Source organism: Aptenodytes patagonicus, chromosome 3, assembly GCF_965638725.1.
Source record: "Aptenodytes patagonicus chromosome 3, bAptPat1.pri.cur, whole genome shotgun sequence".
Lineage (NCBI taxonomy): Eukaryota > Metazoa > Chordata > Aves > Sphenisciformes > Spheniscidae > Aptenodytes > Aptenodytes patagonicus.
Genome location: NC_134951.1, coordinates 94,774,777 through 94,802,040, shown reverse-complemented (window position 1 = coordinate 94,802,040; position 27,264 = coordinate 94,774,777). Strand labels below are relative to the sequence as shown.

The window sequence follows — 27,264 nt, the reverse complement described above, 5'->3', positions numbered from 1 at the left end:
CCTATCCAATTAAATATAGAATTTTGGATTTTGGGCTAAAGTTTATTCCTCTAAACCAAGAGGAATACAAATCTATACACAGGACTGGACAGCCCTGTCAAAACATTTTTATAATTTTCAAAGTCAGACCAACAAGCTAACAATTTTAATACAAAACTTTTCCAGTCAATGACAGTTTACAAAAAAAAGTTATTTTAAAGAAAGCTAAAAAAATGTAAAAAGTTTTAAAAGTTGGCTGTAGTTATTAATAAAGAAATGAAAACTTTAGGTTTTTTCTCTCTCACCTGTGCCATAAGTCTCTGGTTATTAGGATGGCAAGAAATGCATTGTAAGAAGAAAGCAACTGTTGCATTTTCAATTGCTGTCCGCTGCTGAGTGGTCAACCCTGTTGTAACAGTTGAAGAAAGCAAGCTAGATCTTGCACTGGTCTGTTGTGCTGCCACATTGTGTCCTCCAGAAGTAGCACCAGAATGGCACAACAGAAATAAAAGTGCTGTCCACAATGGATTGACTTCAGAGCCACCCAACCAATCCTTCATCATGTGGCTGTTGCCAACTTCTGTCAAAAACCTGAGAACAGGAGCAACCAGGTCTGCCGTGATAGGCATTTTATTAAAGTGCTGTGGAACATGATGCCTCCTGAGCCTGTCCTGGGTGATATCCATTGATTGTGCAGTGCAGTCAGAGCTAGAAGTATGGTTAAAACAAAAGCTAGCAAGACTTCTTACAAGCAGTGAAGGCAAACCTGAGTCCAATAATTGCTTGATAGCTTCAGGAGACTGAGATGAGGCAGCAAGAGTAGCCAGGTGAGACTCTGTTAGTGCAAGAGGGGCTTGTGCATTTTTAGAGTCATCTGTTAAAGATGAACTAAGGTCCTGCTTTTTGCTGTCATCAGTCATGGACAGTCTGTGTTGACACTGCATTGGAGGAGGAGTGATACCCATCCATCCCATGAGTAAGGAAAAATAATTTGGGTGGATGTGACACATTGAGCAAAGCAAACTATCAACAGCTTTCTTCAAAACCATGTTGCAGGGAAGAGACATGGACCAGTTAAACAGTGACCTGTAGAAGACAGAAAATCATGTCAACACATAGTTTGCCACTCGTAGTCCCTTTTCTTCATTGGTTCATAAAACATCTTTCTACATTTACGATTAACTATTGTAGAAGCTGTCATAAAACACACTGAGCTGAGCTTGAAAGCCTCGTTTGGATCACAGTATCAGCAGGACATTCACTACCCAAAAGGCATTCCTCAACCCTATGTTTAAATTTCTTTCATCATACTGTATTTAAAATAGAAATACGCCGACTTTTCTGGCATGCTGCACATGAAAGACAGGATTTCAGTCTTTTGACAGTTGTCACATAATTTATGCAATTTTGAGCCAACTGCAACCTCTTTGTGCTTTCAACTCTCCAAGCTGCAGCTACTAGGATCACACACACACACTCATTTACATAAAGCTCTCTTAATCCTTTGTAAGAACTGAAAGTATTTTAACATGTTTCCAAAATTTTTTAAATTTTGGAGTTCTACCTGAAGATGCTGCAAAAAAATGAAAGCAGCAACAATCTGGTTGGTTGAATGATGTTACCCTCGCTATCCTTACACAACCTGAACTTAGGACAGAAGTTAACAACAGAATTATTCCTCAGAGATACTAAAATTCCACCTACTTTTGAACTCACTTCCATCCAAATGCTATGTGCTTGAATGCTAATGCAAGGCACATGAATGCAAAAGCTAATTTAGCTCCTATTATTCAGCTTAAATTTCAGAAGTGGTATTTGTAAAATAGTGAAATCGTCATTTCTTCACACAGACTTGTTTAGAGTAGGTGAAGTATTTTAAAAAAAGCCCCACAGTTTTCTGAACTGCATTCACAGTACCATGACTCCATACATAAGTTACATTGTCTTAACCTTTACATACACAGGTGAACACACACTTTGTGCCACTTCAATGTTAGGTTTTAAAATAAGTTTGGGTGTATCATCATATATCACATTCCCATTTGAAGACAAGGGTTGTTTTTCCCTCTTTTGGATAGAAGTGTTGTTCTATGTTTAGTCTAAGGGACTCAGAGTCTAGAACAGAACATGGGTCTAACCAAAAGTTAGCTTTATCACCAGTCTAGTGAATGGCTGATAAAAAAACCCCTCCCCAAGATAAAACATTAAAAAGTCATCTCAGTGACCAAATGACCCATAACTTTGGGAAGACAGTCACAATTTCCCAAAGTCCACACATAATAAAGGTACACTTAAACTCTTTTCCAACTATATATTGACACAATCCTTCCGCCAAAATTTTCTGGGTAAGTTCATGCTCTATGAAAAAGAAGATTCTTTTCCAACTAGATATTAAAAAATAACTAAGGAATAAATTAGTATCCATTGGCCAAAGCAGAAATATTAAAATGGAAAATGGGGATGATGGGAAAATATATCCAAGGGAAAAGTGAAATATCACATGGAGAAATTAGGAGTTATAGCTAGAATCAATGCAAATATTTCAAAAGTTAAAATATCAAAGAGGATGAAGAATACACATGAGAAGTTATTTTTATTAGAAGAATTACTTACCCTTATAAGTCTGACAACAATCCTTCTATATTTATTAAAAATCTATTTTATAATTTGCTCCAGATGCTGGCTGATATGAATTATAGTTTTATTTGGCAGGACAACAGGGCTATACTGCAACATGCATACTCAAACTAGGCACAATAGTTTTATTAGTATTCCTTCATTTCATCCTGTGATGAAAACAAAATACTGTCTTCCAAAAGACAGGAATTCAGTTGTGAAACCCACTTTTATATTAGTATAAATCTAAATGGGCTATCCATTTTAGGAAGTCTATTTTTATTAGAGTTCTTCCTTTTCAAATGTTAAAATTGTTAAAATCCATCCTGACAATGTCTTTCTGTTAAAATGTATTCCTGAAAGGACTAACTGACCTGCAATTTAAAAGCCTTAAATTGATTCCCAAAATGAACAAGCTCATTTTGAATTAACAATTGTTTATACGACAGCATCACTGAAGTGTCTTTGGAAAAGGTCTAGCTTGTAGTCATGTATCTAAAAACCATCATGTTGCTCATATAGAAGAGCTCCCCATGCTTGTACCAATAACCGTAACTTGTACGTTTCCCAGTGTTTGAATGTTTGACTGTGCCTAAAGAAGACAGTAAGGTAGCAGAAAAATATGAACATTTCCTAAGGCCAACAAAAAAAATTATGTGCTATGAAAGTTCCTTTCATTAACTGGAATTTTATTCAATGGTACCAATGAAAGATGCTTTACTAGATACAGGAATTTAACAGCTATATTTCTATAACACACATGAAACAAAGCTACGTGGCTTCTCTTTTTTGTTTTGTTTAAACAGAAGAGATGGTTAAGCAACATAAATTAGGAATGTTAGTTCATATATTTTCAACCTGGAGACACTAAAAGTATACATTTGGTGTTTAGGATGAACTTTTCTTTAGAATCAAGCAACATCCAGAAAATTCATAGTTCAAGATTCACTCAAGATTTTAATCCTTTGTTTCTTTCAAATCAGACTGTGGCCAGAACAAAAGTGGCGACACCAAAAAAACAATCCTTGCCCCCCCCCCCCCCCCCAGCTCTTAGCTATCTGCTATAGATATTGGATACCATGAGTAGTAAAATAATGCTTATATAACAGGATACTAACAAAGATAATGATTTATAGGTACTGTGAAAATTACTGCAAACGCTTGATTTCAACAAGAACAGCCCAGAGCTATCCATTAAAAAACCCCACAAACAAAAACACGCAACAGTTTGCCTTTCACGTATGTGCAAGTATATACATGGATTTGCTGTTTTGGTTTGGATTTTTGTTTTTAAACACAATTATACCTGGAAAATGTGAAGTGTAGTTTTGTGTTTAGAACTACAAAACTACCTGTTTAGATATCTTTAAGTACTCACTCTATCAATTAGCTTCAGGGATGACAATTTCCACTACTATTTCACGAGTGCACTTCAAGTCGTATTATTTCAGTGAACAAAATAATTCAGTTATAAGTATGTGGTGCAAAACTTTGCTTTACTTACTCAAAGAGCTCTCTGTCCAGCAACGCTGGTAAATCATATTCAACAAGCAATTCATAACTATGCCACAAAATTGCTGCTACGCAATGCAAATGGGAAGGAGATGGCATCAAAAGACCATACTCTCTTGTTGAGCTGTTGGGACAAATGTAGCTGACCCGGCCACTTTTTTTCATAGCTGCAACTCTTGCAGAATCGCTGACCCATTTCAGCAACGCTTGAATTCTGGAAGGCAAGATGATGTAGTACATTATAAAGGGTCAAAAAACTGCTCAAAAACAAATTAGCTTGCTGTCTTTTAGTAATCTGAAGTACACATTTATCTCTTCCTTTGAAGCAAAGTTCAAGAGTGAGCTCAAACTCTGTTTTCTCAAGACTTAGATCACTAACAGGGGAAAAATTAATTAAAAACACTTATCATCTTGGAAAGCCAAACATAAGCTTGCTTTCTACAGAGAAAGAAAACATAGCAGGTATCTGAGTTCTGAGTATTTGAGAGAAAAGTCAGTTGAACGCTAAAAGTTTTATCACATTTATAAGAGCAAAAAAAGAGGGATAGCATTGTCTGCAAAGGATGCAAGGAGCTAAGAGGGAAAGCTAGAGAGCTTCTTTAGGTTTCTGCACTTTCAGGCTATCTCATAACAATCAGACTTTTAAAAGTCTATTTTTGTGCAGTAACATCAAGCCACTATTTAGCAGATTATTTTTGTACACACTTCCACACGAGAATTCAAGTAACATTACCTATCTTTTGTTCCAGGGTCTTGAGTTGTTCCAAGCTGATAAAGAATGTCTATTGTGGAGTCAGAAGAGAGACCATTTAATCTTCCAAACAGTAAAGGGCTATTCAGATCTTGACGCATTAAAAAAAAAAGGGGGGGGAGGGGAAATAATAGAAGTACTTACATATGTATTTTTTAAAAGTACTAGTGAAATTATTATAGAATTGCAATATTAACATTGAATTGAGTTTTGCCATTAACATAAGGATGCAATTCTTATACACACCACTATCTCAAAACTGTGCATTTTCTATGTTCAATGCAATGTTCAGCCTTACTATAAAAGGAAAAATCATTGCAACATTCATCAGATACAGGACTTAAAGGTTTAACTAGTAGGATTTTCTTCAACATATCCCAAAAAGACATGACTAATTCCAGCAGAGCTGCCAAACCTCATGCTTCACAGAAGCAAACATTCATTTCAAAATGGAAGCTTATTTAACTCCAATTTCCATCAATGGGGCTAAGGCCGAGGATTTCCTCAGATTATTTCCGATTCATCTTCTCCTCACTGTGTTCATCTCCTGCCCTGTAGGAAACCACTCTCTTATCTAACAGCATTCCAGCAAAAGACAGTAGCCTACACTGAAACATTAACTCACGGCAAAATAAGTCATGGAAGCCATTTTGAAAAGAGTGTTTTCTGTTGGTATCAGCAACTTCAAAACAGGAAATATATGAATTCAGTTTTCTTTCATTTAAAAGCTACAAAACAGCTAAGTAAAGTGGTATGGAATCATAAATACAAAAAGCCAGTGCATTAACAGAAGAGCTACTGCAAAATTCCACTATGGGACATAGATTAGTTGTTCAAGTGTCTTGATTATGTACCTCCACCTGTAAATATTTTCAATACTTAGTGCTATTCGGAATTTATACTGTCCTACAGACTATTACTGCCCAAATATTGCTGCATTTGTTTTCCTTAACACTACTCATGGATGCTCTTTATTTTGAAACATCTAGGCATAGTATCTATAGTAAGACATGCTTACAATACATTGCACGTCCTACTCTCATGTCTTCAAAACATTCACCTAATTATCTATTCTATATAAAAATCAGAACAACCCTGATTGCACAGCTTTACTGTTGTAGAACTACCCACGTACCAAGATTGTGATACTTACAGGCATAACAAAGCACAATGGCAAGTTCTGGCAACCCAAATTCAGAATCAGAAAGTAACATGCAAATATACTATATTTGTACATTTATACAAGCAATGTTTTTAAGCAACAACTGAAAAGAAAAACATTGCACTCACCTGCAGGATCACTCCCTGATGCTGAGCAGTTTCTTAGAAGAATGTCAATCAATTTTAGGCCTATTCTGGTGGACTGAAGTCCAATTTTTACAAGCACAGCCTCAATGTTCGGAGAATGCATACCACAGTAAGGTGACATTAGTAAAGCAGCACATGTCTGCAACAGATTAGCAGTGGGTGCTGCAGCACTAGCCATCATTCCTTCTAAATCACTTATGTGAGTGAGGCAGTGGTGTAATAATCTTAACCATCCAATACTGAAAAGGAAAACATGAAAATGAGCTAATGTATCATTTTCTTATTATTTTATTTTTCATCTATAACCTGTATAGATCCTAGGACAAGTACTGCAGAAAACTGCTGTGACATGACCAGACATCATCTGAGAAAAGCAAATTAAAATGACTGAATTTAAGACCACAATGTAGTACACATTAGTAATGCCGTTGTAATCACTGGCTTAATGTTGTAAGAAAGGCAGGGTTCGTGGGTAGAAGAGTTAAGAGCCTGCAAGTTTTATTACTAAAGTTTCTCAAGATTTCTTGGATTCACATACATACTTCTTCCAATAGGGCCAACCTATTGGGGGGAAGGTAGAGAGGAAGGTGTTCATATAGGGGGAACGCAGGGGGAACGGCGTGTTGTGTTTTTTTTACATTAAAAAGGAGCTGGCAAAAACATAAATGTGAAACATGAAACAGCACACTGCCTCACTTAGGCACTGTTGGATCTATTCATATTTTAGGTCAAGATTCTGCAATAGTGGTTGGCATTAAAATTACATACCTGCACAGCTTCCCTGACTTTACAAACTTTTAGGGTCATAAACATCTACAATAAATTATAGTGAACCTTAGTGAACCTGATTTAAAAAGCACACCAAAAAAGTGCAGAAATAAAAAATGTTAGCCACTGCATTTCCCCCATGTCTGTCTTATTCTTTAATAATATTGTTCAGTATTCCTTTTAATAATAAATCTTGAAAAGTAAACCTATTGTAACTGAATCAATTTGGAAACATTAGCTAGACTTTATTTATTAAAAACATACTACAATGCTGTTTAAACAAGCATTATGAACAAGATGGCAATCTAAGTTGCATGTGAAATAAATGGCATCATTTCACTGACAAGTTCTAAACTAACAGGTTAACTTATTTTCACAGCTAACCTTGTCTCCCACAGTTAAAAAAAAAAAAAAAAAAGGCAAACTTGCATACAGACCTTAAATGAAGTTTACACTTTTATTTTAGGAATAATTTACTCCTAAATATTCATCATATTAGAAAAGAGCAAGTTTTCTGTTATGTCTAAAACAAAATTATATCCAAATTTATTGAATATATCTATCATATTACTACCATTACTTTATTGAGATACTTATAAATCTAAGCTGAAAGCCACAATAAAACATTTCAAGACGTGAAGAATGTACACTCACCTTCTTTCTTTAGATACTGATTATTTTTGTGTGACTTCAAGATAACCTTTTCTGAAGTACAAATAAAGCAATAGCATAATTTGGCTATGAAAAGTTGCTTCACTGCTATTGAAGATCAAAGACCGATTTCAGTTATACAGCTTTTATCAAATATACACTGGACAGTATTCATGTTCTATAAATTTACTTACCCTCTCAAAATTTTTCCCAGCAAAAGAAGAAAGGTTTTTAAAAAAAAAAAAAAAACAAAAAACTTTCCCATGCTCTTTTTTCAAATTTATAAACTTTAAGGTTCAAAGATGAAATATTTCAAAGTAACAAATTTTTACAATTTAGTAAGCTAAATTTCAGAACCAGGAAATCTCAAAAATTCCCCCATTAAATTAAATTCAAAATTGGAAAACTTTAACACTTATTTTTTTTAAATCCTTAAGGGTTTATTTATTTCTATTTTTAAAATGAGTACAAAACTCAAGATGCCACCTAATCAAATAAAAGCTTTTGAAAAGAAATCTTGCTGATATGCCAGAATCACAACATTCAGTTCCTATTTCGCAAATGTTTGCGAACAGCAATATTAGATACGACTTCCAGAAAACATCCCATTGTCCTATTTCTATTCCTGCTCCAATACTTATGTAACTCCATTGACTTCAGCAGGGATAAGAAATACGTTGCTACTTCAGTTTTTTTGACAACTGCCTACCCATTAAAAACATAGAATGCAACTCTGAATGCTTTCCTATCCTTTGTATTCTTTCACTATTGCAGAGATGAAACACAGCCTTTTACACATGCAGATTAAACATGCTACCAAACAAGTGAGAAGTACTGCTTATATTTGCCTTCTGTAACAAAAAAAAAAAAAGGCAAGTTTTCTAAGATATTTGAAACATTCTGCAAATGTTAAAATTCAACTCATGTTGAATTCATGTACTCATGAATACAGTTTGCTACTGAAGGATCTGACTCAGAGCAGAACAACATCATTAAAAAAGACAAAAGCATGAACTGGCACGAACGTGCCTCTGGCCATTGACACTAGAAGCTTACCTTGTTTTAGAGACCTGATCCTCAGAGGGAAGGAATGGATTATTGACGGTTGCAGATGAGGTGTTTCCGAAGGCCGTGAGGCCTAACAGTTTGATCTGGGAGAGGCCTAGTGTACTGGCATCCCGAGGACGATGGAGACGGAGGCAGACAGCTGAGGCAACTTCAGCTTTTACCAGCTGGATTTTTATATATGTGAGACCACTTGTGATAACAGGAGTTGACAAAGGTAACATATTGACACCATCTGCGCTTATTTCAACAGATACTGATGAAGGGCAGGCTACAGAGTAAGATAAGAAGGTTTAATACTATTTAAAAATCTGTACTGGTTTGAATTTTAAGTGTTAAACATGTATCCCTGTTAAAGATACAGAACAAGATGATTGAAATGATCTTAGGCAAACACCACTACAGAACTGCAGCTGGAGTATTTGACCTGTGCGATGGTATATGTTAAAATGCATAAGCATTTTGATACATGGTGTATACAGTTTATTTCAAAGACTTAAGATGAAGAAAAGTCCTGTCAGTGTAAATGCCACATGTTTCCCCAGCAGGGCTATGACAGTAGGAGATGAAAATCTCGTGCCTTATTCCAAACATCATACAAAACCATTTTGTCTGAAGACCCCTGATATCACATTCTCACTAGGGAAAGTTTTGAGAAGTTTGACAAGTTTTTTGGCGTATTTAAAGTTAATGCCACAAAACATGTACTGAGCTAGAAGAAATCAAGCAGAGGCAGGCCCTTCCATTCTCAAGCAAAGCAGAATTAGCAAGCTTTTCAACTTATTTTACAGGTATTCTTCAAACAACCTGCAGCTTTAGTTCCTCTGGTTATACTCTTGGTATCATTTCTAAATCCCGCCCTTCAAATTTTCAAACCGGCATCAATGTCAGTGAATCTACTTACTCGCCAGAGAGGCCAGGTGAGGCTGGATGTGGATCTCCTTGAGCAGCACGGCCGCAGGAAGGTGAATTGTAAGGTCGCACCAAGCTTCCTCGGGTAAAAATATGTACGACCACGCAGCAGACCGAGCTCGTCTGTGGGGAGGAGTAGCCTGTAACAGCACTTCAGCAGGCTGGGCAGTGGGACTGCTTGAGGTGATGGAACCTTCAAAACCAGCACCATTTACATTATTAATGTTTGTTAATAAAACCCAGATTAATTTACAGCCTGAACTGTGGAAAACACTTTTTTTTTTTGTTCTATCTCACCTGTTTCGGTTTATTGATAACATCCCATGTGTAATAATGACAACTGCTGAGACATTTTTCTTTTACTCTTAGACTGTTTTACCACAGACAGTTTACATATCCACATGCATATGCGCGTGCTTGAAATTTTGCTAGGGGACACTTGCTACCAAATCCTAAACTTTCTATGAAGAATTCATTACAAAAACAAACCAACCAAAAAGGTGCAGGTTGAACAGTATGCTTAGAACTTGAACTCAGTTAATTCATAGTTAACATAATGAAGGCTTTAAAGGTTTAAATATTACAATGATAACATAAACAACTTTATAACCAAAATCTGCAAACCTTTTTCTTTAAAAGGGTTTGTTTCACATGAAAACCTTTTTCTAAAAAAGATACCAGAAGCAAAAAAACCTGACCACAGCAGCTGCTTATTTTTCTAATCTTAGCATGAGTTAAGAATGAAGTAGGAAGATTAGGCTATGTCTTCTTTAGCAAGTAGTATGGCACAACAAGACCAGATTTGTGTTGTTCAAACTACAGGTACTTGACCTGTTTTACTTTAAAGTAGCTCTAGCCTGGCCCCATGACTGAGTGCCTAGCAGCAGCTGGAGGTGAATTCCTGGATATATTTTGATAGACTTTCATCCCAAATTAATCAAGTTTGTCTCTCAGAGAACAGTACATGATGAGAATCAAAGTGTAGTAGGTGAGGTCAACCAGAAGGTTAATTTCAAAAGCACACTCCTGACTGAAAGTAAAATATTAAGATAGATGCACTCATAGCAGAACATCAAGAACTGCAGCACTTTGCAAGTTGGGAGATAAGGCATGCAAGAACCCACCACCATATACGCTTAGGATTTTTACTACCTAAAGTAATCAAATACCAACATTTGCAGGATTCTTAAATTTACCTTTTAGCAATTTGTGAAGAGCAAGGTAGAAGATTTCTAACGGACCCCTATTCTGCCAAATAAACCTCTTTTTCTTTTTTTTTTTTTAAATTTCATAATTTTTGACACTCTTAAATTTGAATGACAGGACTGAATGGACTTCTCTCATCTGACAGTTTTTCCAGAAATTTTAAAAATAATCCTTTCTTTCTCCCCTCTTGACAGTGAGACACACTGTATGAATACATTCATGGGCTACGCTAGGCTAGTGGGCAGCAACAGAAAACATTAAGACACTCGTAGTGAAAAGGAGCCTTTATAAGATATTAGAGTACATCTACGTCTTAAAACACGTGCATTTTAGTTAAGTGGCAGCCACTGTACTGATACCAAAACAGCATTGCAATTCTAACAAACATTCATGCAGGCAACATCGGAGCAATTAGGTGCAGGTGTGAGAGCAGCATCAGCAGTATCAGCCCTACACTTCAGCTTCTGCTGCTCTGTTTGACCTAGCTCGGGCTCATTCTGTGTCATCCAACTTTGCTGTGCTTCTGTAATAGCTCCATCAAATCTGACGTGTCTTAAGTGAAGTCAGTGAGTCTTAGTGTGTCTATGGCAGATGGTGGGCTGGAACTGGCTACTCCCTGACCTAGAGGAGGAGGAGGGGGCCCACCTTGATGCATGACTACATCAGATACAGATCACTCCCTTTCCTTCTTTCCCCTATCCGCACAAGGTCTTATTGCCTGTGGAGGAAGGGCTAACCTCCTCCCCCAAATTCTTCTTGAAACATCAGCAACCCCTCTGTTCAGAAGATTTAATAGTATTGCAACATTTGACACTATCACAATATTTTTTGTTAAGAACTTGATAAAGATTCAAATGACCAGTGGATATTAATGTAAGAGAAAGAAGTATTACTTACCCAAAGGTGCAAAATTGTGAATTCCTTCTGCATTATCAGGCTCAGAAGCTAGCACTCTAGCTTTCAAACTGCTGTCTGTTGCTTTGGTGGGACCAGAATCAAGAAATTTCATAATAGTCGAAACCATACTTCTTGCTGTGTTAACAATAGCTCTTGTGCTCGTTACCATGTTGTTACAAATAAGCTGAACACCACCTGTGTATAATGCGGGCGGGGGGGGGGAAAAAACCAACACTGTTCAGAAGCATGTAATAGATTCTAAGCAAGCAAAGGCCTATTTAGAAAATTTGCTCCTCCAGACATGTATCTGTATTCCTTCTTCAAGTGCCAAAAAAAATCTACAATAAACCTTTTACCTGATGCATCTAAAGAAAATACATTCTTACCCATATCATGGAAAGCCTTCAGTGCCTCACTTGTATCCAACACTCGTAAAATGAACCAGAGCAGTGGCTCAGATAACTGACAAGTGGCGAGAGAACCCTAGAAGAAAAAGTTAAGAAACACACAGTTTCATGCAAAATTAATATGACAAAAATACGCATTAGTCTCCCCTTTTAGTAGGCAAAAATCCCAGAGAGGAAACGCCACCATAGTTGACCTCTCTACCATAAAATAGCAATATCATGCTCCATATGGTTCAATCCTACGTAGGAGAAGTCTTTGTGGTAAGGAAAAGATCAAACTACCAGGGGTAAGTAGCTGAAGGGAAATAAGAATACTGAGCATTCATACCCACTACTATGAACACAATAAATGTGTTTCCCACCTGAACATAATAAAACATTCAATCCATCCTCAAGCCTTTAGCCAGGAACATTTACGGGAATGTTAAAACGTCCTTACAGAAACTCTCTCTCTCTCCCTCTACCATGGGCAACAGAGGGAGGCTTCCTAACTTCAGCACCAAAGTGAAGTGAGGTTGGAAAAAACGTTAACATTTCTTTTACATAGCACTAGTTCAATTTTCTGAGCTTATTATAGGTTACAGTAGCAACTAACCTATAATTCCCTTGAAGCACAGCAGACCTAAGGGACCTTACCTGTCTTCCCATGTACCCACAGGCCATGTAGGTAAGAATTGGCTGAAGCATCACTTGCACTGTTGTTGCTTTTTTACTTAGCGTTGTCAGGATAGTGAACAACCCATCTCCAACTGATATTGCATCTAAGCCACCATGAAAGTTTTCATGTTTAGTGAGATGTAAGCCACTTGCACCTTAGTGAAAACAGAAAGTTCAAAGGTCAGAAGCTGAGACCTAACAAACCATTACAGCACATAAGAGAACTCAAGGATATTTAAATTTCTTTTCAGTTAAACATCCACATGGATTTTACAAACTACAAATGGGCCAGTTTTCAGAATCACATAAATTACTATTAGTGTTCCCAGATACATGCTACCTTCTTTACAGTATAAATAGGAAGACGCGACCCAGGAAGTCAGGGAATTTAAATCCAGTTTTAGATAAGACCATACAAGTGACTGTAATTAGCAAAGGAAACAGAATAAGAACTACAAGGATTGGAATCACTTCTAGCCAGAAGCAACTAACAAGTGCTTAAGAATTTTTTCAGGTAATAAGAGAAGTGCACTTGTGCAGCTAAAAAAACCCAAAACCATTTAACATATATATTTCCATCAGAAACACCTCCCCTGGAATTCTCCTTCTCAGTGTTACAGCTCAGGATTTATTAATGAGGATTTACTGAATATCAATATTCAGCAATATTGATTATACATTGCTGAAATTGAGGATGGAAAGCAAAAGAATAGTCTTCCCAAGGAAGAGATTATCTCCGTAAATACAACTGTCTTACAAAGCATATGACATCAGTCTGGAAGAGCTTTTAAAAGTGGTTTTAGATTTGAGTGGGGGGAATGGATGGAATAATCCCGTTCCATTTAGAGAAACTGGAGTTATACTAACAAATAATAATAAAAAACATGTTCAAGTGATCTTTGGAACATGCCTTAGAGAAACATTCCGGCAAGAGAACTGACGGCTGTAGTACTTTAATCACCTCCAAGCTATCAAGAAAGAAAATATTGATAAGCACTGGATGCATGGAGACAGACAAAGAAAAGTCTTAAGACTCGGCCTCTGCATGGTCTAGAAAAGTTAAATGGAACGAATGATGGAGTTGAAGCCAACTAAGGTGCGTTTGCTGTGAAGACTCTGAGGCAAGGAGAAGGTAGGATAGGAGGGGAATACTGTTACTTGTATGATTTTCATAGTCTGTCAATGACAAAGCATAAAACTTTAATGAAATAAATAGACAAAGTGGTCATAAAAGAAAATCCAACAGATGTTTTAACTTCATGTGACAAGTGAATTACTCAAGGCCATCCTGGTTCCTGACCAGCTGGCTCGCCAGGTGCAGTAAATTAACATTATGAGCATAAATTTTGGCACCAGAGCCACTACTTATCAGTGCACATCTGCAGATGTCTTCTTGTTTATCTTTCCTGGGTAGCTAGCATGCTGCACTAGCTAATACATGTTTACTACTATATGCTGATAACTGATTTTTGGATCATATATAACCTTGGCTGCAGTCTTGGAGAAATGTTTTGTTCACAGAAATTGTCTGGAGAGAGCTTAATACAGTTGTTCATGAAGGAACTAAAACCACAGATAGCTGTGTTATATCTTCCCAAAATACACATACAAATTAGTTTCAATAACCTATATTAAAAGACCTTGGGAGGAACAATCCACTGAAGGGATCAGCTGGCCCAGTATTCTGAATTCAATGAAAAACATTTTGAAACAACACTATCTTTCCAAATTGCCTTTTTAAAAGTGCAAAACAACTGCTGGACAGAAATCGGTGGTTTAGAAAGACATCAAAGTTGAGGAGAAGAATTTTTGAATTTCACCCCAAAGAAACACATATTGAGCACAAACCATCATTCCCAGAACAAACTATTTTCAGTGTTCATAGCATATTTGCAATACAACACCAACTACCCAGAGTAAAGGAGGAGATGTTCTGGAATTAATTTCAGGAAGGTTCCAACAGCGCAATCCAGGCTTGTCAAATCCTGCCTGCTGTTTAATTTGACTACTGGAGGTTATTACTTTTTCCTCAATTGCTTTTATGCCAAAATGAACCACTGGTCTAAGATTCACGTGCTCTCATCCAAAAAGTATACTGTTTTCTGATAATAGCATTGGTTAACAGTTTCACATACGCTTAAAAGAGACTAGCACAGAAAAGGCCGGAGGTAGTTTCTTTGAAACAAGAGAATCACTATAAAGAGAACAAAATTTTACAACTGTTACACCTGAAATGGAGTGCAAGCCTTTTGCCTATCCTCCTGCAAAATGTTCTTCCAGTTTTGCGCATGCAGTAACATCCATGGTATTTCAGTCAGTGGTTTAATGTGTGCAAATAACCTCTATAACCTCTAACCATCACAGCTCACAAGCAAGTCACAAAGATAATCTGTCTGAGAAAATGCACCTTAGGTACATGTCTGACAAACAGCAACTTTGCTGTTCAAAGTATCATCAGCTTCCTCACTTGTTCGTAGCAGGAAGATCCCACCCACAAATATATGACTGGCACTCCCAGAAGATGATGTTAATGAGATTTCTGCTACAACAGAGGAATAGAAAAGTTTATGTATTCTATGCAAGGGCCACAATTGTAATTTGTCTTTTTTAGAAATTATTAAAAAAAGGAAAATAATGCAATACATAGACAACAATTGAGGTAACGCATCCATAGTACAAACTGAAGACTAATCCTAATCCATGCATAGAGGCATGCAGTTGGCACAGACTGAAATATAGGAAATTCCATTTAAACATAAGAAAAAGGCTTTTCTACTTTAAGAATGATTGAACATTGTAACAGGTTGCCCAGAGTGGCTGTCGAGTTTCCACCTTTGGGGAATTAAAAACCCAACTGGACAAGGTACTGAGCAACCTGCTCTCTGAAGCAGGCTCTGAGTTGACCCTGCTTTGTGCAGGGAGGTTGGACTAGACAATCTCCAGAGGCCCCTTTCAACACTGACCATTCTGAGATGCAGCAAATTCAAATGCCAAACGCATTCGTGTTTGGTTTTAATTACTGTCTCCCACCTCATGGTAGGTTTTTTTTCCCCGCATACCTGTCCCCCCTTTCACTTCTTATCAGTCTCTTTTTTCCTGTCACTTCTGTGACACATTCTTTCATGTATACACCCAATTTATGAATCTGTAGAATTTTTAAGTGTTTTACCACCCCAAAAGATCTTCTGTTCTATTTACAAAATACCTACCAATAATCATTGCCATAGCGCTGCTGTTACACTGGCCAAGTGCAGACAAAATCTGGCTCATAATTTGTTGGTTAGCTAAGACCAAGTCTGCCACATATGCAGTTGATCCTTGAGTATTAGGGTTGCTTCCACCGCCATCTTTGCCTCCTGAAACCTTTTCTTCATCAGACACACTGTCTGTAGTACTGCTCGCTACTGGAACACGGGCACTATATTCTCGGTTACTGGAAAGCGGCAATTGAACTAAAATGTTGACCAGTTTTAACAAATCAAACATAAGTTGATCCCTTGTCATTTCTCCACAAACTGCTTTGGCATCACCTGGACGGATAATATTGGCAAAAAGCCCTCCAAAACAAGCTCGAGCACCCACAGAGCTGTCTGAGCCACTGCGAGACATCACTTTGTCCGAACATGTAATGTAATGATGCACAAGGAAGGTTATAGACTCAATTACTGCAGAAATAGTGCTAACTGATACAACTTCAAAATTCTGTTCCAGGGTAAATTCCAAGAGTTTCACTTGTGCATCCAAGGGTCCCTGGCCCGTCTGGAAAGCACCCCTGAAAGAAAAAAGAGAGAGATTTCATCGTTCAATATTAACAAGTTAAACAAGTTTTGTTGTTGGGGTTTTTTTTTGCTTTATTTTTAAGAATCAAAAAGCACGCCAGACTTTCACTAAATAAAAATCCAGCCGTTTTCAGAAACACATGTTGAAGCACAATCTGATCTTTCACACAAGTCAAGCATTCATAACTTACTTTTTAATATACTGGTCATTACACAGCCTGTAGAACCTGCTCATGCTATCACTTTCCTGATACCACTGAGGATTAAAGTTTCCTTTGAAAAAGTCTAGGATCCATCATTTTTTTTAATCATTCAGTTAATTCTGTAGGTATAAGCTTAGAATACATTCCTGTTCAGTTGTGGGGGAAAAGTTTCATATGTTTGCAGGGAAACTTCACGGGAAGAAGCCATCTAATACTTTAATATCATTAGGATTATTTGTTTTCTAACAGGAAATCATGATGGGTTTTTTCTTCCCATAGTTTGTTTTTTTTCCCTGAGGTAAAAAGAAGAATGGTCAGGTTTTAGCTATCTAAATAGTGACTATATATAAGACCATGAGAAGGTACTCAAACTATCACAGGTTGGTGCTTGTAGGTTGATTGTAGGTGCTTGTAGGATCTCTTTTAGGGACAAGTTTATTTTCCTAATTGCTTTTACACATATGCTGGTGGACTACAAAACGAACCTTTTGAATCAGTATATTTAAAATAAAACTGGTGCTAATTCTTGAAGTGTGAGTTAGTGACTGATTCTTTTATATTTCTCTGCATCTTTGACATTGATTAATCTTACTGTAACTTTTAAAATTAAATATAGAACAAAACAGTTTATAGAAACAGCCCTGAAGAAAATATTTGGCATTTAATTAGTTCTAACAGTAAAATACTGCTTTTCTTCACAATCAATCTTATGCTTTGATCAGACATGGTATACTTCAATAATTACCTGAGGTTTTAGAAATAACCATCTAAAGCCTTTTCTGGTGCTTTGGTTCCATTTTATGACATTTCAGTCCCACCTTTGGTTTGTCTCAAAAAAAAAAAAATCTAATATTTCAAACACTATCCTTTCAGCGCTCTCATCAGCTTATTTAAAATAAATTACGGCATGCAGACATGCATTCCAAGATTCACTGTGAATTAATGACTTTATTGTATTATGACATTTCTTGTATAAGTGATTGATCATCAATGTAACCTGGTAAACACCACCCATTCAATTTAAGTTACTAAGGTAAAATCTCTTAGAGAAGGCCGAAACTGTTTTCTGTATGATTAAAGAATACGTAACACCAAAGTGCCACCTACTGGGAAGCCAGAGACTGAGGAAGCTCATCCCTAATTATATGAAGCCTTTGCCTGGGGATGAGCAGAACATCAATACCAGAAATAAATGATAATTCCTAATGTACTTCAGACCAAACAACTGGCACATTTCTGGTGTACTGCGGTATACACAACAGTCTTGTGCCCATCGACCTAGCCTTGAAGAAGCAGAGCTGTAAAAGACAAGCCACATGATCTCATCTCGCCCCTGGCCAGTGGCACTCCTTCTCTACACTAGTGGGGAGGCAAGACATCAATAGGCCCCAGAAGGAGAGTGGGGCAGAGGAGTTTTTCCACTGTCGGGTGAGGAGAAGAGGAAAAAAAAGATGAAACAATAAATATGCATATTACATAAATAGGATTATGCAATCTCATATTTCATCCTACAATGTTATAAAAGCCATCTGTATTATTTTCACAATCTTTCTAGAACCTTTCATTAATTCAGGCCTCTCAGAATAATTTTTCTCTTTTTAACAGGTAAGCTCATCAACAGTGCCCTTATTTTAGGGATTACTCTAACAAGGCCTATATCTTAGCTCGAGATAAAATCAGTCTGACCAACTGTTTAGTGCTTCTATTAACTCACAGATAGCTGTGTGTGGATTCCAGTCGCACCCTTCCACATGCCAGAAGCAGCCCAGATCCTGCTGGTAGGGCTGCAGCAACACCTAAGATCTCCATCCATATATAACTTGACAGTATGACAAGGCGGGACATACACATCTTAGTTGTGATTCACAATCACACAGACTTTAAAGACAAAGAGGGCATGAAAGGAAAAAAAACAGTTAAGATTTACCTTTCTGTTGAAAGTATATGTATTAATTTCAATAAAAATTCACTGAACATCTGAGGAGAAGTTGAAGAAAGGTGCACTTGTAATCGAGTAAGAAATTCTTGCATAGCTTGTGTCGCTGTTGGCCCAACCTAGAGGGAAAGGCATTTTAGTAAGTATTATATAAAACTGAAATGTCTTCAAGAACATTAAGTAGTATCTAACAAGAACATTTTCTAAGAACAGAAAAGTATTATGTACCTTAACTTGCCTTCTGAAAAATTTTACAGGGTTTTCACAGGAGAACTATTCTGCATCAATTTATGTGTTTTTCCTATTACTAACCGTAAGTAAAAACCAAATAATTCAGTTCTTTGCCTAAGACTCGTTTGCAGCTTGAGACTTTCTTTTCAGCAATGCAAACTACGCTTCACACAGAATACATTTCTGTGCTCATCTGAATGTTTTTTCACAAACTACACATTTACATATAAGTGCTTTAAATTAATGGCACTGCACAATGTTTAAGTTCTGGAAAAGATTATGTATTTTCTGGAAAATTTTCTGGAAAATACTGGAAATACCAGGTGTGTTCTGTCTCCTAAACTAAGTGTTTCTGAGACTGCTGTCAAATATTACATACAATTAAGTTAACCTGGGCTTTTTCTTATCACTATTCACAGAGGTTTCAAAGACTGCAAAAAGCAAAAAACATTAGTTGAAATTAGGAGAAACAGTAGACACCACATGAATTCAGAAAACAGGCAGAAAATAAAAGCATAATTTTAAATTCTGGAATTATTAGATATTTAAACTTAATCTTCATTGGCATTTTTATCCCAGCCCAACAAGATTTCAGGAAACTAACTGAACTCTATTACTTTTTTCATGCATGCAACTAAGGAACATAGAACACATTCACTGACATATCACATATGGCATTCTCTCCCTGTGGCAAGTCTCCAGATAGTTGTAAAAACATACAATCACTACTCAGAGTGTATCACCAACATGAACTTCCCTATGGTTGCTCATCAGAACCAACTAAGACTATAACCAAAAAAAAAAAAGAAACAAGCCAAGGATATAATACATTATGAATAACACATATTCATGTCGAGTGTACTGAAATTCTGCTACGAAGAGTTTTTCCTCTTATTCTCATTGCTAGTTACCTGTGGACTGTGTTGATTTGTTCCATGAGGATTAGTGCCGGAAAGAAATTTCACTAACACATGAATGAGGTTTGGATCTGACACCAACAATTGGGCAGTACTTTCCTGAGCTCCAATGGCACTGCTTGGACCAGCTTAAAAATAAAAACATAAAAATTAAATCTGTAATCTTAAGCATTAAGTGCAAATCAAACATTTATACTGCATATCCCTTATACTTATTTCATGACGTGTAAACTCAGCAAAATCAGCTACCGAAAGCTGCTTACTCAGGACTACAATTTTGAGCGTAGAGTTTTCCATTAAGTACAGATATAAACCCCCAAAACTGTTCCATCAGTGTTCCACGCTTGCTAAGGCAGTATTCCTGAAAGTAGATCTTCGTTTTGTAGAAGCAATATATACAGACATTTTGATGTGTTTCTCTTTGCTAGTCCAACTATTTAATAAGGCTTAAATGCATTTGTTAGTTTGTCAGACAGAGACCACATGTTCTATTATCCTGTAAACAATCAAGATATTTTTGTCCTTGGCACATTCAGAGACTTCTCATCATTGACTAAAACTGTAGTGAGCCTAACAGATAAGAACTTTAAGGACCAGAATTAGAATTAAAATACACCCTTCAATGATCAAACAAATGAGTTTTATTGAATGTGAAATCTTACTCATTCAGTAGTGGTATATTGATTCAATTCAAAACACAACTTGAAAAAAGCATAGCTACCTACTGAATAAAAATACGTATTCTTATAATATTACACGTATCTAAATGAAGTTACAGGTTATTACATGCTGAAGATGCGATCTCTTTCAGACTATCTCATCATATATAAAAGATTAAATCAAGAGGAAATGATGCTCTGGTACGAGAGCTTGGCTGGCACCCCTTTGCATCCCAAGAGAAGACTCTTAATTAGGGAGGCTGTTAACCAAATCCTGAACTACTAACTAGTCATTCTGTTTATCAGTCTTCATCATTCACAATAATTTCCTTAAACTAAGGAAAGTTAAACCAAAGATCCCAACCAGGAGGGAAACGTCTCTGTCAAAAACAGAATTAAACCCTGACTGCTTCATCTCAGTTGAAAAGCTTTCAGAGCAATGAAATAAAAATAGCATAGGAAAGACACTTGCTATGAGAAGAAATCCTTACGGGAAGATGGAAGGAGAAGATAATTCACAGTAAATTTTCCCCTTATCAAATGCCATTTTATTCTCAAACTATAAACAGACTCTTGCTTTAGATGAATGCAGAAAACTAACGCCGAAAGTATTTCTTGTACAGCTATACAAACCATTTTGCATTGATTTATCAACTTTAGTAGTGGAACAAGCCTGTATGGCTATGATTGATGGCATGGCAATAGCTGGAGTAGAACAAAAGCAAGAAAGCATCCCACAGCATTCCAGTTCCATTGTTTTGTAGACAACAAGCCTGCTCTAGTTTACATTTGATAGTGCAAAAGATAAAAAGGCTAGGTCTTGTCTGGGTGGGGGACAAGTCTGTAAAAAGTAAGCACACGATTTCACAGGTTCTCTGAAAGAAAAACTGAACATTTCAGAACAACAGAGAAGCCTTCCATTGCAGGATGTGCCTTGGAAACACCAGTCTGGGTGAACTGATCAAGTTTATTTTCCCCTGCTGAATCTGCACCCCTGAACATTTACTTAAGTAAAACATACAGTACACAGATTTTCCCTCTAAGAAAACTAGGTATGTAGGCTGTTGGTGGGGGTTTTTTTTTTTTTGCTTTCTTGTTTTTGGGGGGGTGTTTCTGAGTATATCATGACCCAAGTTAAAATGAAAATGACACTCAGGGCACTAAGAACACTAACTTGCTAAGCTCATAGCTCTTGCATGTATACTTAGACCTGTTATATTACTGCCTTTTGGGTTTTTTTGAAAAAAGTTTCACTTATAAACTATTCTGAAATTTAAGACAAATCGCTATCACTAAAATTACATTCACCTACAGCTGACATAACTAATCAAAACAAGAAGTTAATGTGAATTTGGTTGTTCTGTTTTTCAGTTTTCTGTAACTTTTCATTGTTTCAATGTAACTGCATCATTCAAACTTTGTGTATGACAGTTTTGAGCTAGATGTCACTTGAGTTCCTCCAAAAGTACTGAGTATCCAAATTAATTTTAAAGTAAATGTACAAAGCGCCCAAAATGTTTATATTTTTATTTGAAAAAGGGACATACTTTTATGCTTTCCTGTATTACTGAATGGTACCTTCATAGACAGAAGGTATTTCATTTTCTTCAGAAACCTTGAATCACCTATGAAGTCTTTAATAATCAGTGTGACAAATAACACTGCTATTCAATGTTCTTTTTTTTTAAAAAAAAAAACAAACCACAAAACGAACTCTCCATTGAAACTACAGCTTTTAGAATATGTATGCTTGCATTTTTCTGAACAGGGCACATTTGGGGTGTAGCTTCAAGTCACTTAATTTGTTCACTTAGTGTTTCTTTGAAGGTAACATTATTTAAAAAACTCCAACTTTTTCCTGCTGTTTTCACCTTCACTTGTTAGGTCTGTACTGTAACTACTTAATTAAATCTGGCTATTTGTGAAGACTTGACATCTTAGTACAAGCAGATGTTACATTATAACTTCCCTGGAATTGACTGTCCCACCCATCTCCCCTTGACAAGCAGTAGCCAAGTCCACAAGCTAAGCCTCAACTCATTTCCTTCCAGGATTAGAAGTCTCCATAGTTTTTTCTACTGTTTCATGATAGGGTTGATGCCATAACTGAATAAATACATCTTCATTACTTCCTATGTTATTTTATTTTTATATTTTCTATTTAACAGCTGAAAATATCACTACAATATTAAAACCCACTTTTTTTCTACATTGTATTTGTAGTCTGACATGTTTTGTTTGACATTCTAACTCGAATTTCAGGATGCACCTACATTATCTGCTCTGTCAGGTAGTGTTTATGCTCAAAACACTGCTCTCAAACAGTATTTCTGGTGACAACAATAACAGATAAGCAAAAGGGCATGTGAGGAGAGCACAAATAGTTCTTGCTAAAGGAACAGATGAGTAAATGCATTATGAGAATGATTTGACAGATGACAGCTGTTTACTTTAGAGCAACTGTAGCTCTGAGAAATTTTTCTTAGCCAGGTGTCACTGCAGATTTGCTTCTACCCACTTTCCTTTACGTGGCATTAAATGGTTCTAGATGTCACCCATCAAATACTGATTTTAAACACCAGCCCTGCAAAATTTGTCCCTGGATCTTATAGAATCATAGAATCATAGAATCATTGAGGTTGGAAAAGACCTCTAAGATCATCGAGTCCAACCGTCAACCCAACACCACCATGCCCACTAAACCATGTCCCTAAGCGCCTCATCTACACGTCTTTTAAATACCTCCAGGGATGGGGACTCCACCACTTCCCTGGGCAGCCTGTTCCAATGTTTCACCACTCTTTCAGTAAAGAAATTTTTCCTTACTTGTAACCAATTAAGGTCATTGTTCTGAAAAGAAATGGCTGGGGGTATTGGGTTTATCCCTGAAAAATATCTTGCACTCCTTAGATGAGAGTTTCTGAAGCACAGACGTTACACTGCCTGAGCTCTTATTCTGAAGACATTTATCAGCATATAATGGCATAATGAAATAAGATTTTTCTGACCATGAACTGACCTGCCCTAGAGAGTGGTTGCTCATAAAATCCCCAACATAGGACAGTCCCCAAAAAGAATCTGCCCTATACTCAGGTGGGAAAAAAATCCCAACTAAAAAGCCTTGATTACTACTGGAGAGAGATCGGGGGTTTTGGAAAAATAACTAAGAAAGCTTTGAAAATAACATCAAGATGAGATCTCTAGAACCACCTCATTTCTCATGACAAAATCAATTCATTGATCTCTTGAAGAAATGGTGACCAAAACTGTAGTCTTCAGAGTACAATAGTTTAGAAGTCAGTTCAAAGACACTACCCGTGAAAGGCAAATAAGGCAAGACCCTTATCTAGAATGGATGGAAGAATATGAAAAAGCACTGCCGTTCCCCCCCCTTTCCCCCCCCCCCTTTTGTTTCCTTTCCTTTCTTTTTAAATGAAAGACTGGGGAAAACAGAACGGCTGAATGTGAACATATTTATCAAATGGCAATAATGAATTTCAACTAAATAAAGCAAACTTAAGAAGGAGGTTCTCTGAGAAGGCTTTGAGATCCAATGGTTTAGAAAAATAGCAATAGTGGGATTTTCTCAGTGGTAAAATGCCCACCTGCAAAAAGTTTAGTGAATCATCTATGAGCAGCTACACCTCTAAGTTGTTTTTCAGTTTCTGAAACAGCGAATATGATTATCTCATGAGGATTATGTCAAGAAGAGGTCCCTTCTTGCTTATTTAAAAGGCTTATTGCATCTGAGTAAAATATTTTTGGTGGTGGTGGTGGTGTTTTCATCAGTGAAAATATTCTGCAAATGAACACATTTGGGGGCTTGTTGTATTTTGGGTATTAAAAGGGGAAAGAACTTCACTTTATACCCACACACATCTAGCAAGACTAACCTAAATTATTCCCAATGAACTGTAATTGACATTTTAGTGGTTTAAAAAAAAAAAAACCAAAACCCTAACCATAACCTGTCAATACAGTGAAGATATGTGAACCATTTGTACTTCATAGCTTAAAAAATTACAGAATTAAAGAGGATACAAGAGAAACTTGACTCCAAAGAAAGCTGACATGTCACTTACATTTCACCAGTCTCAGGAACAACTTGTCTTTAAATTGTTCACTCTCTACTGGCTGTATATATTTAAAAAACCCAAAAACCTATCTCTTCTGGAAAGCATGATCTTGAAAATTATAAGTTGATGAGAACTCCTATGAGACACTGTCTGTAATGGCTTAAGAGACTATTATTAGTCCCAGTTCTGAACTAAAGCACACAGAAACCAAAACTATTGATTGGAGAAGTGCTCTGATGAATCCCGCCTTCAATTGTCAAGAATTGAACAGAGATTATTTCACTTCTTAAATGTGACAACTCAGTGCCACTGAGACAGAATAATATCTTGAATTATTAGCTGCTGAGGAATCCTAGCACAGAAGTTATCTGATGGGCGCTTAAACTTACTTGGCTCCTGGTTCTATTAGTGAGTATGGAAAAAGGGGCAGTTAAGGGATATGTATCTGTGTTAATCCACACGCATGTATAAAAGAAGACACACCTTCACCCCTTTTCTTTACTCTCCGGCAAGATTGCATCTCCAACCCTTTCCAACTCAACCCCAACCTTGGGCTCACAATCCTATATACACAAAAATCCACAACCACATCCATATGCTGGAGTGCGCCTGCAATGAGTCATAGTGGTTGCTTCTGAGCAGGTTGCTTCTGGGCAGCTTTTCATTCACATTGTCACTTGCTGATCTCGGACAGTTGCCTAAGAAACTCCTGCAAACACACAGCTGCCTGTCTGTCAGTGTCAGAGCACAAACACTGAGCCTCACACCACTTGGAAGAGATTCACATATGGTCTCAGTGGTACACACAGCATAATTTTTGGAAATTGCTAGTCTACACTTACAAATCGGAGTGTTGAAAATACACATGGGTGTTAACTGCAGGCACTGTTATCCTATAAATCATGCCATGTTCTATTCTCAAATACCAAGAATAAGATGGAGGTCTCTGTTTGAGAATATCAATTAAGTCTCTTCCATTAATTTATTCACAGCTCTACTGCTTCACCTAATAGCAAATATTTCAGCAGATTTTTGTGAGACTGATCTCTAAATAACATCACAGAAAAGGGACAGAAAGTGAAAACCTGAAGAAAAAAGTGCATCCTAAGGACAATGATTTGAAATGGCACATATGAAAAAGAGATTCATAAGCATCTTTGAGGAAAACTGTGGAGAATAGCTGGGTCATTGCAGGATGGCAAATTGCTTCACAGAAGTGTGATCTTCAGGTGGCTCTGGGTTTCTTTCTTCTGTAATTACTGCCTTTAGTCATATGCTTGGAGTGAAAACAATTTAAGAGAGCTCTGACTTGGTCTAACATGTAGGTTTTAAAAGATTCCAGTCTCCAAGTTCTTACTATTTGATATCTTCTTTAGCCTTGAGGACAAGGCCACAAAAGCATTCCTCATGACAGCTGCCCTATGATAGTGAGCCATTTAGAAGCTTAATTTCTTCATTTAAAAATTACATCCTTTAATTTCTACCAGTCTTGTGGCAAAATCTCATTCACAAAGGGAGATTATTTCTAGTGTGTTATGAAGCAAGAATGTAAGACAATCTGGTGTGCATAGGGAAATGAAATTGAAATGAAACAAAATGAAATGAAACGAAATGGCTGGATTTCTTTTTTAATAGATTCAGCTTCTAGGGGCTTATTTTCAGATAGCTTAACATAAGCAATGACTAGTGCCTGCATATTTACGAAAATATTCCTACTGCATCAGAAAAACATGAATCTCTCTCATAGCGCCTTAATCCTTCCTTTCTGCTACCTCTTCCCATAGTACAAATCTAATTCCCAAGGATCATTAGCTAGTCCTAAAATTCATTTTTACAAGACATTGCCAACCCATTTATAATGACTTTTTTTTTTTACCACTAGGGTTTCAGTTTCCATGGCACAAGCAATTCAAGGAGCCTACTCTGAAAAGCCTGAAGTTATGGAGAATCAACAAAAGTACTTAAAGGAAAGGGGAAAGTTCTGGTAGTCTTTCGGATGGGAATCGACACTCATCTGTACATCACTAAAACAGGCAACATAAAAAAAACCCCCAAAACCACTCACAACTTACCATTAAGCTGCATATTCGTCATGAGAGTTAGGCTATGAAGCACAAGGCACCATGTCCGGAGTAAGGTATTAGGATACCATGCCAGAACTGACAGGAAGCTAGTTACTGAAGCTGTCAAGAAAAACATGTTTTTCCAAGTTTTAATCTTCAGGGTATTACTATGTCTTATTTTCACTGTAAGGTGCTATATTTTTTATTGTTATTAATATTATTATATTATTGTTTGTTGTATTTAGTTTTGACAAATATTGTTCCAGGAAATTAGGAAAAGAAGCCTCAGCAACACTTCACAGGAACTGGCCCACAGAACTTTCCACAGTGCCCAGACCCTGACATCTCAGAGAAAACAGTGCAACGAAACTTCTGGCTTCCAAATGCTCTCATGGATGTCATGGAAGTCAGCGTAACAGGTTCATTATAGCAGGCATTAATGTTTTGGACTATCACCACAAGATATCACAGATTTTTTAAACTACACAAATTACTTTATAGAAAAAAAAATTCGCCATGTCTTTGTACTAGATTAGTAGACTGATGCCACAAGTAATAGAGCTTCCCCCCTCACCGACCCCTTTGACAATAAAGAGATCACAGGATGGTATACAAGGACAAGAAATTTGTCAGAGAAGTACATACAGATGCACAGTTCACCTTAGACTAAG

General features: G+C 36.8%; 1 protein-coding gene across 2 annotated transcripts in view; it reads right to left on the bottom strand.

The window, feature by feature from the left end:
• The window catches only part of BIRC6 (baculoviral IAP repeat containing 6), a 189,855-nt gene that overhangs the window by 78,808 nt on the left and 83,783 nt on the right, over positions 1 to 27,264 (bottom strand). The window contains exons 43-55 of one of the 2 annotated variants that reach the window (XM_076334284.1): positions 26,603 to 26,713; positions 19,790 to 19,923; positions 18,639 to 18,766; positions 15,939 to 16,501; positions 12,709 to 12,884; positions 12,052 to 12,148; positions 11,666 to 11,860; positions 9,555 to 9,755; positions 8,642 to 8,921; positions 6,149 to 6,405; positions 4,841 to 4,949; positions 4,100 to 4,321; positions 285 to 1,065 (exon numbers count right to left, since the gene is read on the bottom strand). In XM_076334284.1, coding sequence (XP_076190399.1) covers positions 285 to 1,065; positions 4,100 to 4,321; positions 4,841 to 4,949; positions 6,149 to 6,405; positions 8,642 to 8,921; positions 9,555 to 9,755; positions 11,666 to 11,860; positions 12,052 to 12,148; positions 12,709 to 12,884; positions 15,939 to 16,501; positions 18,639 to 18,766; positions 19,790 to 19,923; positions 26,603 to 26,713 — 3,254 coding nt within the window. The remainder of the gene's footprint in view (positions 1 to 284; positions 1,066 to 4,099; positions 4,322 to 4,840; positions 4,950 to 6,148; positions 6,406 to 8,641; positions 8,922 to 9,554; positions 9,756 to 11,665; positions 11,861 to 12,051; positions 12,149 to 12,708; positions 12,885 to 15,938; positions 16,502 to 18,638; positions 18,767 to 19,789; positions 19,924 to 26,602; positions 26,714 to 27,264) is intronic. The other variant, XM_076334283.1, reaches the window with a different exon arrangement.